The sequence below is a fragment of the Peromyscus leucopus genome, chromosome 8a (genome assembly GCF_004664715.2).
Source record: "Peromyscus leucopus breed LL Stock chromosome 8a, UCI_PerLeu_2.1, whole genome shotgun sequence".
Classification (NCBI taxonomy): domain Eukaryota; kingdom Metazoa; phylum Chordata; class Mammalia; order Rodentia; family Cricetidae; genus Peromyscus; species Peromyscus leucopus.
The window spans coordinates 3,365,559-3,385,439 of NC_051085.1; the positions used below are offsets into that span (position 1 = coordinate 3,365,559).

At 38.3% G+C, this 19,881-nt stretch overlaps 1 protein-coding gene across 3 annotated transcripts in view; it reads right to left on the minus strand.

Annotated features, from left to right (window-relative positions):
- The window catches only part of Hace1 (HECT domain and ankyrin repeat containing E3 ubiquitin protein ligase 1), a 114,965-nt gene that overhangs the window by 65,696 nt on the left and 29,388 nt on the right, over positions 1-19,881 (minus strand). For 2 of the 3 annotated variants that reach the window (XM_028894680.2, XM_028894681.2), the window contains exon 6: positions 19,393-19,524. The exons of the other annotated variant lie outside the window; for it this stretch is intronic. In XM_028894680.2, the coding sequence (XP_028750513.1) occupies positions 19,393-19,524 (132 nt within the window). The remainder of the gene's footprint in view (positions 1-19,392; positions 19,525-19,881) is intronic. 3 annotated transcript variants of the gene reach the window in all.

A 19,881-nucleotide genomic window follows, 5' to 3' on the forward strand; every position in this document is an offset into this window, starting at 1 on the left:
AGCCTTACCAACATTTCAAGACTGTAAACAATCTTCAAAATACTAAAAGTTTCCAACGATGGAAACATGCTAGTGTGTACATAACAGACAAAACTCAGGTGCAGGAACACATTCTTTAAGTATTTACTCAATTAATCAACACATCAAAGGTCTTGAAGCAATGCTACTTAAAAATTTTCAGTCATACCAATAGGGCACAACATAATTGACAAAAAATAAATTTTATTCAATTTTGTGAACCCATAAGTATTTTGAAAACTGACTAGCTTATGGGAAAGTGTAGTGGGTAGCCATTCCAGCTTGGTTCTGGAAGTTCCAACCCCCATTGAGACTCTGGCAACTGTCACGCCTACGAGGCGGGGCGAGGGGAGGCGCCGGGGGACCGAGAGCTGGATGGGCCAGCGCTCGCTCTGGGCGCTCTCTCGGTGCCGGGACGCTGACCAGTGCAGATTGACTGTGTAGAGCTCCGGAGAACACCGCTGGACTGCATTACACCTTCCCCAGACCCTGCGACCTACCCATTACTTAATTTGTGAGTTACGCCATTAAATAAATATCCTTTTAACTACGTGGAGTGGCCAAAATAATTTCTCCAATATCTGGCGCTCACGTGGGGCAGACTCCAAAGTCCTGGGCGGCTCCCACCGTCTCCTCCCTAGCTGGCGGGTACCTAAACCCGCCTGCAAAGTTCCATATAACCAGGGAACACCTACACGGTTCCATTCCCGAAAAAAGGGAGCAGCTAGTCCGATCTCAATTCCCTAGCTTAGCCCCAGACCAGCGAAAGAGGCAGGAGAGTGCTAGCTCCGATTTCCGCCATCTCCGCCATTCCGCCATCTCCCTCCGACCCCAGCCAAGATCGCCAGCAGGCCCTGTTTCGGAGCTGTACCAACGCCACCTGCTGGCTGAAAAGGGCTACTACACGAAAGGTAAGCATATTGTTTCAAGTAAAGGTACTTGATAATTTTACACCTTAAAATTGACTAACAAATTTTGAGTAATTCGTGTAATATGGCCGACAACATTACCTCACAAGAATTTAAAAACCTTTTTGCCTGTATGATGAATGACATCTTCCTGGAAATATACGACATTCCTAAGGCATTATCTGGGCTATACCATTTTGGCATTCATCATAATAATTCATACAGTGTTCAAACACTGGTTTAAGAACAAAGATGAGTCATTATTGGGACTGATACAGGCTTTAAAAGATAGCAATGAAGGCTTAGAGAAAAAGATTCTCTCTCTGGAATCTGCTTTCAAAGATAGCAATGAAGGCTTAGAGAAAAAGATTCTCTCTCTGGAATCTGCTTTCAAAGATAGCAATGAAGGCTTAGAGAAAAGGATTCTTTCTCTAGAATCTGCTAATCAGGATTTACAAAACAGGCTTGTACCCAAAATTGATTTTATTGATAATAAATATGAATATTTAATGGATAGAACACTAACTCTCCAGAGTGAAGTTGTGGCTACTCAGACAGTATATAAGGAAGAAAGATTATCGTTAATTGATAGGATAAGGTCCATGGAATCATGTGTTTCTGAGGAACATAAAAACTTCTATGATTCCATGAGAAATATGGAGTCCCTTGCAAGAGAGGAGGTTCACTCCTAGAACAGACCCTAGGTGCTCGTTTGCAAGCCCTAGAAGAAACTCTCAGTAAACATGACAAATGAACTAATAAGCAGAAGGTCAAGACCATAGAGGTTGTAACATCTCCAAATGGCTCTCATACAATGGCTTATCCTGTTATTGTCCATGAGAAGCCAGCAGATGACACACACCCGAGCCATATATGACATACACATACAACCAATTTCAACAAGGGACTTTAAAAATATAAAGGAAGCAGTAGTTACGTATGGGATACAATCCACATATGTAAAACAGATGTTAAATTCGTGGTCTACCTCACATAGAATCATTCCAGATGACTGGCATCAGTTAATTTCAGCTGTTCTAGAATATAGTCAGCAGTTACAGTGGAAAAGCTGGTTGAGAGAAGAGGCAAAAAATTTAGAACAACAAAGTAAAATCAGAGGTTTTGTGATCTCCCAAGATCAAATACTTGGTGAGGGATGTTTCGCTGACAGGAATGTACAAGCCACTTATGATGAGCATACAATATCCCTATGCCGTACAGCAGCTCTAAATGCTTGGGAAAAAATTCCAGAACCTGGAAAACCAACTGAGGTATACACAAAGATATTTCAGGGACCGCATGAACCCTTCACTGATTTTTTACAAAGACTGAACAGAGCTATAACAAGAGCTGTGTCAGACAAAGAATTAAGAAAAGTATTAACTGAGTCCTTGGCATTCGACAATGCTAATGCAGAATGAAGAAGAATACTTACACCATTAAAGATCAGATCAGCTCCTTTGGAAGAATGGATTCAATATACTAATGGTGTTCAGTCTCTTAACTACAGTAATGAGGCTTGGATAGGAGAGACAAATCCCAGAGGTGAAAGAAGGCCCATGGTACCAAATGTTTTAAATGTGGTACACCAGGTCATATAAGTAAAAACTGTACATGGGGTACTCCTAGAAGCAATACTCCTTCTAGGAATAGCCTAAACAGGAGACCCCAACCACCTCCTGGATTATGTAGAAGATGTGGCAAAGGCTGACATTGGACCAGTGAGTGCAGATCAAAAATAGATATACAAGGCAACCCTTTACTGGTGGGAAACGCCTCAGGGGGCCTCTTGCAGGCCCCCAAATCAAACGTAGTACGAACATTCCCTGCCACTGTGGAAGAAATTCCTATCCAGGACAACTGAATAAACCAATGCCTAATGTAAAAACTGATACTGCAATGGATGATAAAACAGCTTTGATAGCTGGATCACAGTTTACAAAGAACACTATAAAACAAATATTTTGGCAGACTTCCATAAATGAACAAAGACCAAAGCTTAGAATTCGAATTAATGGCCTGGTTCTGGAGGGCCTGGTGGACACAGGTGCAGATGTGACTATAACTACACCAAAATCATGGCATCCAAATTGGCCTCTTCAAGAGGTAGATGTCCAACTGTTAGGGATTGGCACCCTATCTCAGATAAAACAGAGTTCGAGATGGGTTGAATGCATAGGGCCAGAAGGACAGAGAGGAAGGCTGAAGCCTTATGTAGCAAATGTAGCAGTAAATCTTTGGGGCCGAGATCTGTTACAACAGTGGAATACCCAGATTAAAATTCCTACACTTTCAGAAAAGGAATACAGACCAATGCATGTTTCTAGGAATAATATCATAACATGCTATAAAAATCAGTCACCAACCATTCAGGCTGTTCACAAACAGAGCACGACTGTTGTTGAACTCTCAGAAGTACCAACTGCCTTACCTTTAAAATGGCTAACTAATAAACCTGTCTGGGTTGGACAATGGCCTTTGACAAAAGAGAAGCTACAAGCTTTAGAACAGCTGGTTCAAGAGCAGTTAAATGCTCAACACATTGAAGAATCTACCAGTCCTTGGAATTCTCCTGTATTTGTTATAAAAAAAAAAAATCTGGTAATTGGAGAATGCTGACAGATCTGAGAGCTATTAATAAAGTAATTCAGCCAATGGGCTCCCTACAGACTGGGATGCCCTTGCCCTCTATGCTACCAAAAGAATGGCCTATAATAGTTATTGACTTAAAAGACTGTTTCTTTACCATACCCTTACAGGAAAATGATAGAGAAAAATTTGCCTTCACAGTACCTAATTATAATAATTCTCAGCCAGTCAAGAGATATCAATGGAAGGTCCTCCCACAGGGAATGTTAAACAGTCCTACTTTGTGTCAATACTTTGTGCAGAAACCATTAGAGATAATTCGTGAAAAGTTTCCACAATCCATAATTTATCACTATATGGATGATATCCTATTAGCTGATAAAAAGTTAGATACATTGGAAAGCATGTTTGAAGAAGTAAAAAAGGTTTTGCCTCGCTGGGGACTGCAAATTGCTCCTGAAAAAATACAAAGAGGAGATTCTATTAATTACTTAGGATATAAGATAGAGCTACAAAAAATTAGACCCAAAAGGTACAATTAAGAAGAGATAGATTGAAGACTCTTAATGATTTTCAAAAGTTACTAGGAAGCATTTCCAACTTACTGGGTATCATGGGAATACCCAAAGATGGACTACAAAATTTGGCTAATACTCTAGAAGGGGACAAAGAATTAAATAGTCCAAGAGAATTATCAGCCGAAGCTGAGAAGGAATTGGCTCTAGTAGAAAAGACAATTCGAGAAGCACATGTGGATCGTGTGGATCCAGAACTTAAATGCATTCTTGTCATATTCCCCTCCAGACATTCCCCAACAGGTATTTTGATGCAGAGGGAAGATATTATATTGGAATGGATATTCCTACCACGTAAACCAAATAAGAAATTAAAGACTTATATAGAAAAGATCTCTGATTTGATTCAAAAGGGTAAATTAAGACCGCCAGTTGACAGGAATGGACCCAGCAGAAATTGTAGTACCATTAACTAATGAGGAAATTTCATCACTATGGAAAGATAATGAATACTGGCAGAGAGCCTGCAGTAGCTTTTTGGGAGAGATTAACAACCACTATCCCAAAAGCAAGAGAATAGAATTCATAAAGAAGACTGAATGGGTCCTTCCTCACATTGTACGACAAAAGCCAATTTCTGGAGTCCTCACATTCTATACTGATGCAAATAAATCAGGGAAAGCAGGATATAAATCAGGAGACTTAAGTAAAGTGGTGCAAAGTCCATATAGCTCTGTACAAAAGGCAGAACTGTATGCCATTCTTATGGTACTGATGGACTTCACAGAACCCCTCAATATAGTCACTGACTCTCAATATGCAGAGAGAGTTGTTTTACATATTGAAACTGCTGAATTTATTCCTGATAATACAGAATTAACTTCATTATTCATACAATTGCAGGAAATCATCAGAAAAAGGGAACATCCTATATATATAACACATATCAGATCCCATACAGGTCTGCCAGGACCTTTAGCACAAGGTAATGATGAGATTGATCAGTTACTAATAGGTAATGTGCTAGAAGCTTCAGAATATCATAAGAAACACCATATAAATAGCAAAGGTTTGAAGAAGGATTTCTCCATCACTTGGCAACAGGCTAGGGATATTGTGAAAAAATGTCCTACTTGTTCCATCTATAACCAAACTCCATTACCTGCAGGGAGTAATCCAAAAGCTATACAAAGAAATGAAATTTGGCAGATGGATGTGTTTCATTTTGCAGAATTTGGAAGATTAAAGTATGTACATCATACCATTGACACCTATTCAGGATTTCAATGGGCAACTCCTATGAGTTCTGAAAGGGCTGATTCTGTGATTACACACCTATTAGAAGTTATGGCCATCATGGGAATACCTGTACAAATTAAGACAGACAATGCCCCAGCATATGTCTCCAATAAAATGAGACAGTTCTTTGCTTATTATAATATAAAGCATGTTACAGGTATACCACACAATCCCACAGGCCAAGTAGTCATAGAGAGATCCAATCGAACTTTAAAGGATATGCTAAATAAACAGCAACAGGTAACAATGACCCTAGAAATAGACTGCATAGTGCTTTATTAACCTTGAATTTTCTCAATGCTAATGAGAAAGGAACAACAGCTGCGGAGAGACATTGGACAACAGACAAAACTCCTGAGCTAAACCAACCAGTTTATTTTAAGGATGTGCTGACCTCAGAATGGAAACCTGGATATGTTCTACGTTGGGGAAGGGGTTTTGCCTTTGTTTCTGCAGGAGAAGAAAAGCTATGGATACCAACAAAATTAATAAAAATTCGATTCGAACAGGAAAAACCCCTTGATGAAGAGAAGTAAAAGATCATCCACCAATGTGACATCTCTACAAGTTGTAAGAAAAATTTAACAATCAAAGGGTGGGGTAGGGTTCTGTTTTTGTCTTTCCAGGATAATGGAAATACCCATCTTTCAAAACTCATAAGGCCTTGGATATCCGGATGTTTACAGCAGAAAGGAAGAATCTATTGGTACCAATCTACACATGGTAAAATCTCACTGTCTAACATCTTTCTCTCTATCAATCTAGAAAAGTTGTGGTTCCAATTCAATTATAGCCAAGCTGGCTTTGGAGATGGAATTGGCTCACTCCTTCTCTAAACCCAAGCATATTGCTAAAAGAAAAGTTTAAGAGATTCTTCAGTCCCATATCAGAAGAGCCCTCTGGTGTGAGACAGAAGGAAACCAATAAAAAGGGACCATTGTCTTCTAAATTCTAATTCTCTCCATGCTTACTCTTGATTTCTCAGAATCCTTTCTTACATGCTATGTCCTCTTTAAATCCAAACCTCCCATTTTTGATAACAAATAAGTTTTTCCAATAGCAATCTCAGAAGTCACCAGAAGGAAGATGGGGCCCCAACAACAACTCTACCCAATCCAGAATGATGCCATGGTAATCATCATCATACTACACTTCTTGCCAGAATTTCAGACAATCTTACCCACTACTCTAAAACTTGCTGCAGAACCTACAGTTAGTCTAACTGAGATTTAACTATCTGAGCTTTCTCACAGTACCCAACAGAGATAACATCACCCCCTAAACGGCAGGAAGCAATTCTAAGAAAACGACGCCCCTTCTCCCTTAGGTTTCATAATTCTCAGGGTTATGGATGACGGTTATAGGGTTGGGGGTGGAAGAAAATATTAACTCAGGATTGTAAAAAAAAAAAGGGGGGGGGGGGGTGGGGGGGAGAAGAAATGGAACAGATAGGTATATGATATGATGGTAAATCATTGTATATACTAGTAAACAAACTTAGTAAAATAGCAACCTTAGATAATTTGCACTGTAATTTGTACTGTTATAGATTCTTATATGTTGATACAAATGTAAACTATTTTTATACTCCTGTTTAAGATAATTTGTATATTGATACAAATACAGAACTATATTTGTTATAATGTACATATATTTCTACTCTTATTTGAAACATTTTTATATTGATACAAATGTAAATTTATATCTGTCATACTTTATATATGCTCTACTTCTGTTTAGGATATTCGGTATATTGATATATATTTAATATTATTGTCATATTGCATATCGCACTATATATTCCTACCTCTGTTATAAATATCTTGTGTATTGTCACAATTTTGAAGTCATCGTTCTTCACCATACATTTGCTTATAGACTGTTTACCTTATTTATGTGAAGCCTTAGTCCTTAGGTTATTTCGATAGATAAGATTTATAGATTTATAGTCGCCTATGCCTGTCATCTCTATAGTTACGTTAGTTAGGTTATCCAGATTTACAGATACATAGGTCAGATGGGCAGGTAATCTTCAAACACTTCATAGACGTGGAGAATATGGCATTTAAATAACTTAGAATTCTGTTGACGTGAGACACAATTGCTCCTGGCTGCACCAATTGATCCCGAGAGAATGTTGGGGTTCTAAGACATTTCCATTTGGAAGTTTGTCTTTTGGCACAAAATGGCCTACTGGGCAAAGAACTGCCCTTGCCTTGATGGCTGACAGTACAAATGCAATGCTGTCCTTTCTGGACAAGCGGGACACAAGGAAAGCGACCACTGTACTCTGCCAAGACAGGGTAAGATGGTCTTTCAGAAATCCTGCTTCTGAAAATGGTCTGTCAGATACTCTAGGCCTGTAGCCAATTTGAATGCACCAACAATGCTGAGAAACATTAGGTGACTGTCCAGGCTGCCAGCTGTCTTGGTCTACTCTTGCAAGATTCCCGAAAGTTGCTTGCATCCATCTACCATTTCTCAGGGACCATTATGTTCCTTCTCAGGTCTTTGATGGGATTGAAGACTAGCAGTTATAGTTACAACTTAGTATATATAATATCTTAGATAGAACATATTAAGTATTAGGTTCAGGTTCTTTAGGATAGGACACCTTTGAATGATCTTTATAACATGCTGTTTACCTATGCTCTATACTTCTCTGGATTTTAGTATGTGTTTCTTGCTTGATATTGTTTGCATTGGTTGTAGTTACATCTTATCTAGGTCATTATCTCTCATTATTTCTGGACAATATTTGATAACCATTCCTTTGTATATAGTCTTGTATTAGTTTAGAACCTTCTTATTTAGACAAAAAGGGGGAGATGTAGTGGGTAGCCATTCCAGCTTGGTTCTGGAAGTTCCAACCCCCATTGAGACTCTGGCAACTGTCACGCCTACGAGGCGGGGCGAGGGGAGGCGCCTGGGGACCCGAGAGCTGGATGGGCCAGCGCTCGCTCTGGGCGCTCTCTCGATGCCGGGACGCTGACCAGTGCAGATTGACTGTGTAGAGCTCCGGAGAACACCGCTGGACTGCATTACACCTTCCCCAGACCCTGCGACCTACCCATTACTTAATTTGTGAGTTACGCCATTAAATAAATATCCTTTTAACTACGTGGAGTGGCCAAAATAATTTCTCCAATAGGAAAGAACATATTATCTAGCTAAACTCAGGCTGTTGACACCAGCTGGAGGCATACCATGATAGAAAATGAAACTGCCTGCTCCTTGACTCACGGACAGGGTAGACAGTGTTTGACTGCCTATGCTGTGCATTGTGCTACTTCTGCCTTTCAGTTTGTATATAAGCTGGCTGTGAAATAAACTCGGGACTGTCTGGCATTGACTGGCCATTCTCTCGACTTTGTTCTGTCTCCTTCATTGTCTCTTTATCCTCACACCTCTACCCAGCTACCCAGTTAACTCGTCAGCTGGTTCTGACAAGTGGTGCCTTGTATGGAGGATTCCGTGACAGACACCACAGGAGTTTAGAGCGTTTCAGAAAAAGTGGAAGCTGCAGTAAGCCAAACTCAGGAATAAAAGTGATAAATATAAAGAAAAGCAGGCACACAGTAAATAACTTCAAGTGTAAATGTAAGCATGGGCCAAGGAAGTAGTAAACAGCTGTTTGTACATTTACTTAAAAGTATTTTAAAGACTAGAAGTACCAAAGTAGGACATCAGCAACTGTGTAAATTTTTAGAATTTATAGAGAAGATTTGTCCTTGGTTTCCTGAGCAGGGTACCTTGGATGCAGATATTTGGGGGCATATTCGAGTATCATAATACAGAAGTATTATGATAAGCATGGTCCAGAAAAAATTTTAGAAGATAAGTTAGGGATAGCTTAGACCTCCAATTTGAAGGACAAAAAGTGTTTCCTGAATCAAATAAAACTGAAACTAAACCTTCTGCTCTGCCAGAGGGACCTCTTTATGTGAATGTTTTTACAAAGTTATTTGATGATGATGACCAGTTAGATCCTGGCAATGAGGCAGAATTAGAGGAAGAGGCTGCTAACTATTATAATGAAGATTCTCCCCCACCTCCACTCCTGACTATGAAGGGATCCTCTGGAGAAATTAAGCGGTCACCACTGCAAACCATTAGCCCAGTGTCTCACTTTCAGATCTGTTCACCACAGGACAGTAAATGTAAATGTGAGCGCTCTTTGTCTTGGTCTGTGTTCTGACTGTTACTGTTCTGTTCCATGTATTTAAGGAGAATGGGTCCCCCTGACTGATGAGACAAGCTGGTAGCTCCTGGCCAAGTGAGGTTTGTGTACTGCAGGAGAAGCGATCTGTTAGATGGGGCTCAATAACCGCAAGTGAGGCCATCATCTCAGTGCTGATGTACTGGTACTTGGTTGTCTGTGTCGTTATTGTTTCTGTCTACTAACCTCCCTCGTTTTCCTGGAAGAGAAGAAGACAGAGGCGTGGCAAGGGCCGCCTCCCTCCCTCCGTAGCTCTCTTGATATCAGGCCCGCAGCAGGGGCAGGGTGGCAGGGACACTGCCTACAGTTGACAAGCTGTGTGAATGTCACACAGAGAATCTGCGGTTAGCTGTTAATTATTATAGTAAGAACAGTTAACTTTGTTTTCAGGAGTACTGGCAGCCAAGGACGCACTCTGTTTCCACTGTCCCGCTCCCTTCCTTCCTAAGCCAAATTCTTCTTCACTGTGATAACTTCAAGGTCTCTTCTGCTGGCCAGCAGCTTCCCACCTTAACCCTTCTCTGTAGTGATACTGCTTGAAAAAATGTTGAATTGCCAGCCTGAATACTTGGAAAAGCTTTGACTTTAGAATAAAAGTCAAAGACATATTATGTTTGGGAAAAATTATGCTTTTGCAAAACTTTTGCAGAAAAATAAGAATTACATGAATTTTGGTCATTTGAGTTCAATGGGTTACAAATATTTGTCATCATTTAAGAGAACTGGTTACAAATTATTATTGGTTAAGATGAGGAAAACTGCTGCTAATCTCAAATGTTTCACACTGATACAGGCTTTTATATATTAATGCAAATATAAGTTCTTGTTATATGTGTATAAGTATTTGTTTTTATTCTTGTTTGAAAAGTTTTACCTATGCAGTGTTCTAAACTGTTGGGAAGAAACCACAAGAAAAAGGACTTTGATGGAAATTTGCATGTTGGCTGAAAAGCAAGAGAGGGCGAGACTGAAATACTGACAGGAAAGGGAAAAGGGAGGTGTCTATGTCTGACTGATGCACAAGAGCAAACACAGTGAAAGGCCGACCTGAAGGTACATGGGAAGTTACAGAAGGCAGAGGGGATGTGAACTACACTGAATTTAAAAGGAAACTGTAAGATATATTGAGTATTTAACCATATTGGGTTAATTCTGGCTGGTTTTCTTCATTTTAAAAATAGCTGGTGATTCTGCCTTTTCACTATTTAGGACATGTATTAAACCGTAAGGAATTAAAGCTTCAAAAATTAGAAATAAGAAAAGATGGGTTAAAGATTTTGAATGATTTTCCAAAGTTGTTAGGAGTAATTCAATGGTTACAAGCTTATATAAAATAATCTACTGCTGATTTGGAACCCTGGAATGGCATTCTGAAATATATATAAAATAAAATATATATTAGATAGTGATACTAATTTTCCCAGACAGTTAACTGAGAAAGGAAGGCAGGTTCTTTTACAAGTTGAAAATAATATTCAGTATCAGCAGGTACATTATATTGATTATGATCAACATTGGCAAGCATATATCTTGCCCACGAAACATACTCCCACAGAAGTATTATGGCAAAACAGCCCTCTTTCATAGTCACATCTTCCTGTTCGCCAGCTAGGGTTTTAAATCCATGTTATAAAGCTGTAGCATGTCTTGTGCAAAAAAGCTGAGTGGAATCTAGAAGGTATTTTGACAGAGAAGCTGGGATTATTAGTGTGCCATTTACCCAACAACAAATGGATTGGCTATTCCAAAATAATTATTCTTGGGCAATTGTTTTTGCTCAGTTTTTAGAACAAATTAATAATCATTTGCCTGCTAATTGATTGTTACAGTTTGCTCAAATGCATTCTTTTATTTTCCCTAAGGCAGTAATGCAAACTGCAGTGAAAGATGCTGCTTTGGTTTTTACTGACGGTTCATCTAATGAGAGCAGCTTATGTGACTAGTGGACAAGGATATGTGGTTCAGACTACTCCTGATTCAGCCCAAGTGTTGAGTTGTGAACTGGTGCTATGGTCTTTCACATTCTTAAAGACAGTTCATGTATTTTATATATAGATAGTCATTATATTTATAGAGCTCAAGCTATAGAAACTGTTTTATATTGAAACTACCAATGAGTAAATAAGAATGTTATTTCAAAAATTCAGGATGTCATTCATTTAAGAAAATTGTCATATTTTATGGGACGTATTAGACCACATTGAAATTTTCCTGGTCCACTGGCTGCAGGTAATGCTTTAGCTGATATATTTACTCAATTGATCATTTTATCTCAAGTTGAGATTGCTCAGCAATATCAAAATAGTAAAAGCTTGAGAAAACAATTTAGTTTAACAGGAGAAACTGCTTGTCAAATTGTTAAGAAATGTGTTGTGTGCCCACAGTATTTGCCTGTACCTCAAGGTACAGAAAACCTCAAGGTTTTCTTCCTAATCATTTATGGCAAGTAGATGTTACTCATATTACAATTTGGAATATTAAAATATGTGCATGTAACAATTGATACTTATTCAGGATTTTTAACGGCTACTGCTCAAACTGGTAAGGCTACCAAGCATATAATAGCTCATTGCCTAAAATGTTTCTCCTATATGGGGATATCAAAAGTTATTAAAACAGATAATGGATCTGGATATATTAGCAAAGCTTTTTATCAACTTTGTTCTCAATGGCAAATTAAGCATAAAATGGGTATTCCTTACAATCCTCAAGGACAAGGTATTATTGAGTGAGCCCACGACAGTCTCAAAAATGCATCTTCAAAAATTAAAAAGGAGGGAATTGTACCCTCAGTAACCACATAATGCATTAAATCATGCTTTATTTGTTTTAAATTTTTTAAATGTGTTTGCTGCTGGAAAATCTGCAGCTGATAGCTTCTGGCATGCAGGCACTTATGCTGACTTCGCTTAAGTCAAATGTAAAGATCCTTGTACTGGTTTACAGAAAGGCCTTGACCCTCTTTTGATATGAGGATGAGGGCATGTTTGTGGTTTTTTGCAGGAAAAAAATGAAACTCGTTAGCTGCCTGGGCATTTGGTATAGTGTGTGGAACAGAGGAATATTGGTCCTAATGTTGCTGATGGCCATCCAGAGGTGCCAGAGTGAGAACTATTGGGCCTATGTTCCTGATATACCTATGGTATATCCTGCAATTTGGGAAGGAAAGGAGATTGTGTTTGCAGTCAATGATTAGATTGACCTGCCACTCAAGAATTCCTGATTGTTTACAATTTTTCTTATATTGGATATGGTAAAGAAATTTCTATATGTTTTGCAAAAAATATTACTTTGAACAGATGTCTCAAAGTGTTTCCAAAACAAATAATGGGACATGATAAACAGTGTACATATTATACAAAGTTATTGCTTCCTCAAGGTAACTGGGTAAATGATATTTGACCACCTCAACGATTTCCTCCACGCACAAAAGAATTGCAAGTGTCTAACAGAACACATGTTATGGAGGCGATATACTGGCATTGTCCCTTTAAAGTACATCACAGGGACACAACTGTATGTTCTTGACTGGTCTGGAAATCAAGATGATTATAATGACTCTTATCCTGTGTCTACAGCTGAATCATGAGACCAAGGACTATCAGCTGAGATTGGTATCCCAGTATAGGATTTCCATAAACTTATGTTTGGAAACTTGCCACTGACATGGTAACAGTGGCAGGACAATCCAGTTGCTTGAAACCTGCTTGCGCCCTGAATGGAACCATCCCTGCTTGTGTTAAACTGCCCTGTGTTCTTTTAGTTGGAGGGGTAAATATTTCTATGAATGGTTCCATGTTTAATGTATCATGTCATAATTGTATTTTGACTAATTGTATTTCTCAAGTAGATAATAATACACATGTAATAATGCTGAAACAACCTTCTTTTATAATATTGCCAGTATATATGAGTGATCCATGATTTGATGATAAAGGGTTGCAAGTGATTGAAGAAATCAAAAAAGATTTAAGCAGACAGAAGCATGTTGCTGGACTAGTTATACTAGGAATTCCAGCTCTTGTTACTATGCTTGCTAGTACTACTGTTGCTTCAGTGGCCAAGTCTCAATCCATTCAGACAGCAGGGTTTGTTAATCAATTATCTAGTAATGTTTCTATGACATTAGAGACACAAAAAGATGTAGATGTGAAAATGGAACATAAATTGAATGCTTTGTATGGTGTAGTATAATTTCTGGGAGATGAGCTCCAAAGCTTGAAAACTAGAGCATATTTGAAATGTCATGCTAATTATGAATGGATTTGTGTTACATCTTCTGAGTATAATGAAACTGCTGTTAGATGGGAAAGAGTTAAGGCACATCTTTAGAAAGGAATCTGGCATGATTCTAATGAATCCTTAGATTTGGCTAAATTACATCAAGAGATTGTAGAAATGAAAAAGGCTAACTGGGATTTTGATGCAGCTAAAACAGCTGAAGATATTTTAGAACAATTCAAAAAGGTTATTCCATCATGGTCATCATTTACTTCACTCTTAAATAGTACTGTAGTTATTGAAGCATGTGTTTTGGTAGGCACAATCTGTTTACCTATGGTTTTCAAGCTGATTATGAGCTTGTTGTGGAGATTGGGCTCAGAACTTCGTGGAGTAAAACTACACATTCCCATAACTTCTGATACTAGATGCTGGCAGTCAAAGACAGGTAAGTTTCTTTGCCTTTCAACCTAAGATAGGACATAAATGATAGAATTCATGTTCTCAAGACGGGTAAGACAGGAATGTAGTAATGAACAACCTAAGACAGGCACAGTCATCTGAGCATCTCAGAGGAGTCTTAAAAAATAAAAAAGAGGGAATTGTGGGAGCCCACAAGTGACTCAGTTTCTGGAGTCCATTCTGACTCATAAATCCAGAGAATTCAAGCTTGGGTACTCCAGTCTCCTTGAGGGCAGTGAGAATGTCCTGATTAGCCCATGGGAAAGAACATTATCTAGCTAAACTCAGGCTGTTGACACCAGCTGGAGGCATACCATGATAGAAAATGAAACTGCCTGCTCCTTGACTCAAGGACAGGGTAGACAGTGTTTGACTGCCTATGCTGTGCACTGTTCTACTTCTGCCTTTCAGTTTATATATAAGCTGGCTGTGAAATAAACTCAAGAATGTCTAGCATTGACTGGCCATTCTCTCGACTTTGTTCTGTCTTCTTCATTGTCTCTTTATCCTCACACCTCTACCAAGCTACCCAGTTGACTCATCAGCTGGCTCCAACAGTCTTGCCCGTACATTTTCAAGCTAACTTAACAAAAATAACTTTTAAAACTATACTGAACAGAAGTCATTTTTGTATGTTGAAATTACAGCAGCAAGTAAGCAAGCTCTTAAAAAGGAGTTTCAGGGACAGAGAGATGGCTCGGTGGATAAAGTACTGGGCATGCAGCCTGACAAACTGAGTCAATTCCTAGAACCCATGTGAGGTGGAAGGAGAACTAACTCTGTGTGTGTCCTCTGATCTTGACACACATACCTCATGCACAGAAACATAAACACAAACACTGTTTTTAAAAACAAGTTAGAATGTTTCTGGATGGGTGATGCATGCATGTATCCCAGAAGTCAGGAGGTAGAGGCAAGGATCTCTGTGAGTTCAAGGCCAGTCTGGTCCACATACTGATTTCTAGGTAGGTGAGGCAGACAAAGAGAGACCCTGTCTAAAAAAAGAAAAACCTATTCAGCTAGTAGTTCCTGATTAGGCAAAACAAAACATAGGTCCCTTGTCCTTATAGAATGAGAAGATGCTCAGAGAACATAGGGGGAAGGAAAAAAGAAGATTTTCATATATTTATGTATCCTTAAGACACAACACATTTTAACAGATTTTATAACCATCCAAGTAGAACACTAACTGTAGAACACTAACATGCAATCTCAAGTCACTTAATTGAAGGTATTAATGAGACCACCTCTACCAAATATAATGACAGGCTACAAGTCACAAAAATCCAAAATAGCTCTACTTTATCAGCCAACTCTCAGAATAACAATGATCAAACTGTAAGTGAATAGATACTGCCTGAGAAGCTTCATGTATCAGGTCATACAAATTTAGGGACTAAAATTTATTCTTTTAAAAGTAGAACTTATTTTGAAACAAATTGTGGTTTGGTGCTTAATTCTCTATATAATCTAACATGTACGTTGAGACTGACAGTTCATGAGTTTTCTAAATCCAAAATTTTCCAATCAATCATTCATTGCAATTCAACACATTTATAAATCTTAAAGAATAACAAAAAAAAAAGTTTAGCAAAAAGTTCAGTTTTTGAACAAAAAATCTGAGTGAATTGAGCGTTTGTGTGTGAACAAGTGTCTTACTATCCTTTCTAGCAATGAAATTAATGAACAAACAACAACAACAACAAATCAACAACACAATGAGCCTAGCTTCTTGTAAAGGTAAAAGATTCAGATAGTCCTCTCTGTGCTGTTACATAACCACATCATGGATATTAATGGTAGTAGCAATACATATCATTGCTCTAAGTGTCCTCCAAAGTGTTCACAACACTGTCCTAATTACATCATTACCAGATAGATACCATGAAGAGAATTTGTATAACAAAGAAAAGTTGACAAAGAAAATATAATGATCCAGCTGAAAAGCAAACATTGAAATGATATTTAAATTAATATTCAAAATAATGAAACTGATACTGTGTACCTATTAGTGCAATATAAGAGTGTGTAGTGGGTAGCCATTCCAGCTTTGGTCTGGAAGTTCCAACCTCCACTGAGGCTTCGGTAACTATCACGCCTACAAGCCGGGGCCAAGAGAGGGACCTGAAAACCCGAGATCTGGATGCACCGCCCTCTCTTGGTTTCCAGACCCTAGATGCTAGAGGTAGACCGAACAAAGTTCTCCAGAGAACACCGCCAGACTGCACTACATCTTCCCCAGACCCTGTAGCCTATCCCTTCATTTATGAGTTACCACAAAATAAACCTCCCTTTTAACTACGGGGAGTGGCCTGAATAATTTCACCAATAAGAGTGTATAAAGAAAGTCACTTAAAAGTCAAATGATTAAGGAGCTATGCTCATTTCTTTCATCTGATCATTTTAAATAGGAAAAGAAGTTACTTAAAATCACTGTGCCTTATGCTGTAAAGACAAAAAGTAAAATGTACGGCTTCCAAGCATTTTTTTTCTACTAAGAGGATGAAGAAACTTTTATAGCTACCCCTAGTGAAACAGCTACATCTATAGGGGCAACCATGATACAGTGTGCCCAGTTTCTGTTTTTGCCCCTAGGAGCTGAGGACCAAACCAAAGGCTTTGTGGCTGCTCACTGAACTAACTCTCCAACCCTAGGCCTAAATTCGTAATCATGAAAAAAAAAGAATCTGTTTTCCAAGTCTTTTACCTTTTAGAAAAGTAGTATAGAGCTGAAAAATCATGTCTTGTAAAAACAAACCAAAAAAAAAAAAAAAAGAGGCAAGAATAAAAAAAACAAAAGCAAAAACAGAACTCTGAGATATCTAAAAAAAAAAAAGGCGCTCAGTAATATTATTATTATTATTATTATTATTATTATTATTATTTTGTTTTCTTCAATTTGAAATAACTGGTAAGACTTTTTTTCTATATTTTTTTTTTAAATATACAATAATAACATTAGTCAGGTGTGGTTGGCACACACCTTTAATCCAGCACTGGAGAGGCAGAGGCAGCAGATCTCTGTGAGTTTGAGGACAGCCTGGTCTACAAAGCATGTTCCAGGAGAGTCAGGTCGGTTACAGAGAGAAACCCCATCTTGAAAAGCCAAAGAGAAAAAGGCCATTTTAACTCACTACCCAAGAAAGTCCCTAAGATGTTAACAGAGCATTTTTGGACTCAATGAACTCAGGTTCACTATGAATCCTCTGAGCATTCAATCATTCAATGACTATGAGGAATTCTCCATTATTTTACAATGCCTGCTTTAGGATGTAAACCATATGGAATACTATTATATCTCCCAACTGTCAATAACTTTAGAAGGCAATTCTAAATTTACAATACAACCTTCAAGTATTTTTTAAACCAAGATTTTCTTACTAACCCTTATTTCTACACTAGCTTCAAATAGCTGAAGTTAGATTCTATGGGATTTGTAGGTCTTAGCAAGTGATGTTCTGTTCGTCTGGTATGGCAGAATGCCGACATTAAAGGAGGTTCTTTTCCTATCTTGAGGGCTATCAGTGACTCATTTTCTAATATCCAGAAGTTCCTACGAAATATAGCCCACTGGGACTGGGCACAGCTCGGGCAGTGAGCACTACATGCACGAGTCCCTGGGTTTGAACTCTGGTACCATCAAAGGGAAGGGAGGAAAGCTGAGTCACTGAAATCAAGACACTTCATCGTTTTCACATATAATACTTTCAAATCTAATAATACTGATGAGAGAATGAAAAAAAAATGATGAACTAGTCAGAAGAAATGTTACTTGAAAATGCTTGGGTATTTTTCAGATGATAAAACAAAAATTCTACAGAAAAACAATGGTATTCAGAAGATATCCAAGAAAGAAAAAACAGCTTACATCTCTCTCTTCCCCAGACCCTTACTAAACACAAATGCACCCTGTCCTCACCACCGTAAAGAAGGCCGGTCTCCTAGGAAAAGCAGACAGGGGTGGTGACACAGCTGGCAATCCCAGCTCCTGGGGAGCACGGACAGGCAAATCAACCGGGCTCAAAGGTCAGGCAGCCTCAGCTACTCAATAAACTCCCAGGAAATGAAAGACCCTAACTCAAAGTGAAAGGAAGGGGAATGGTACCTGGGGAATAACACTCAAGGTTATACATGCTCATGCACACGTACACAGAAATAGAAACCTAAATCCCAATATTGTATCCCAACAAAAGAGATTAAGACAGAGAGTTGACCCAAAATAAATCAATAAACAGTGAACTAGTGTGGTGATTATGCCTGTATCCCACCACTCAGGAGACAGACACAGAAGAATACCCTAAGTCCAAGAATAGCCTGATCTACATAGGGAGCTTCCTGCCAGCCAGGGTTACACAGTGAGTCTGTCTCAAAAAATAAAATGAAATAAATAAAAGTATGCACCTATATGAAGATGTACAAATAAACTTTTTTTAGTTACTGGTAACGACTTTTGTTTTCAGTTCATCTTGTTATTGTTATGGCTAACCAGCAAGTAAAGAAATTACATTAATCTTTGAGGTTAAATGTGAAAGAAAAAAATGTAGCATCAACAGAACAGGAAATACAGAAAATCTAAAACCTTAAGCTATCCATCTTTACACAAAACAGCAGTTTCCTAATGAAAACTATATTACCAATGTTTAGACACCAACAACAGGAGGTGACATCACAGAACAAATGCAGGGTTACAGAAGTCTGCAGGAAGTTACTTCCATCAGAACACAAACTATGATAACATAATTGGAAATCTTACAAAGCAGTATCAATATTCACCTTACTCACTGACTCCATCATTAACACTTAATAATAAAAAATTGAAAAGGTACTTGTTAAAATCGAGATTAAACATAATTGCTTAAAATACATGTAAAGACATACTTTTATTACGTAAAGATGTATTAAAAGACAGTCATTTATTAAAAATAGATGAGAACTAAAATCAAAATGGTAACTAATTTGAGCAAAGGCAAAAGCACTGTTTTCTATTGCCTCTGCCCAGAGAGAATGTTAGTCAGAAGGCCATACAAAATAGAAAACAGAAAACAGTATTTTGCTATAATGCTGCATGTTCCAATATGCAAAATGAAAAACTTCTTGTGAATTCAGAAATTTTTAAAACAAATACATGCCCTTCCTTTAACATCTTCTTGGAGGACTTTACCGTTTTGTGCCCATTCTGGCAGGCTACATGTAGTGCTGTCTGCCCCATCGCGTCCTCAACATCCACGTCACTGACATGCTGCACGAGGTCATGGAGTAGTTCTGTCCTCCCGTTCACAGCCAGCCAGTGTATCTGCGAAGCCATTTCGTTATTAGCATTTATTTGGTGGTGTTTCCTTAAAAGTATATATAAACAATAGTATTTCTCTGCTGAGCGAAATATTCATAAAAGATACTGTAATATCTTTTTCCTGCTTTTAAATGAGAAAAACAAATGCAAGAAAACACTGGCTATACCACCATGTATTACAAAAATCAAGAATTGAAGGACTCAAAACAGTAAGTATCCTCGGCTTAGATCACCAAATACTCTGCTTCTTGGAAGACACCGGCGTCTAAACAGAGCTGCTATTAGAAAAAACAGGTTAGTACTCTTTCTTTTCCAGAAGAAAATGGACATTCAAATAAAACACACTTCCTGTAGTTATAA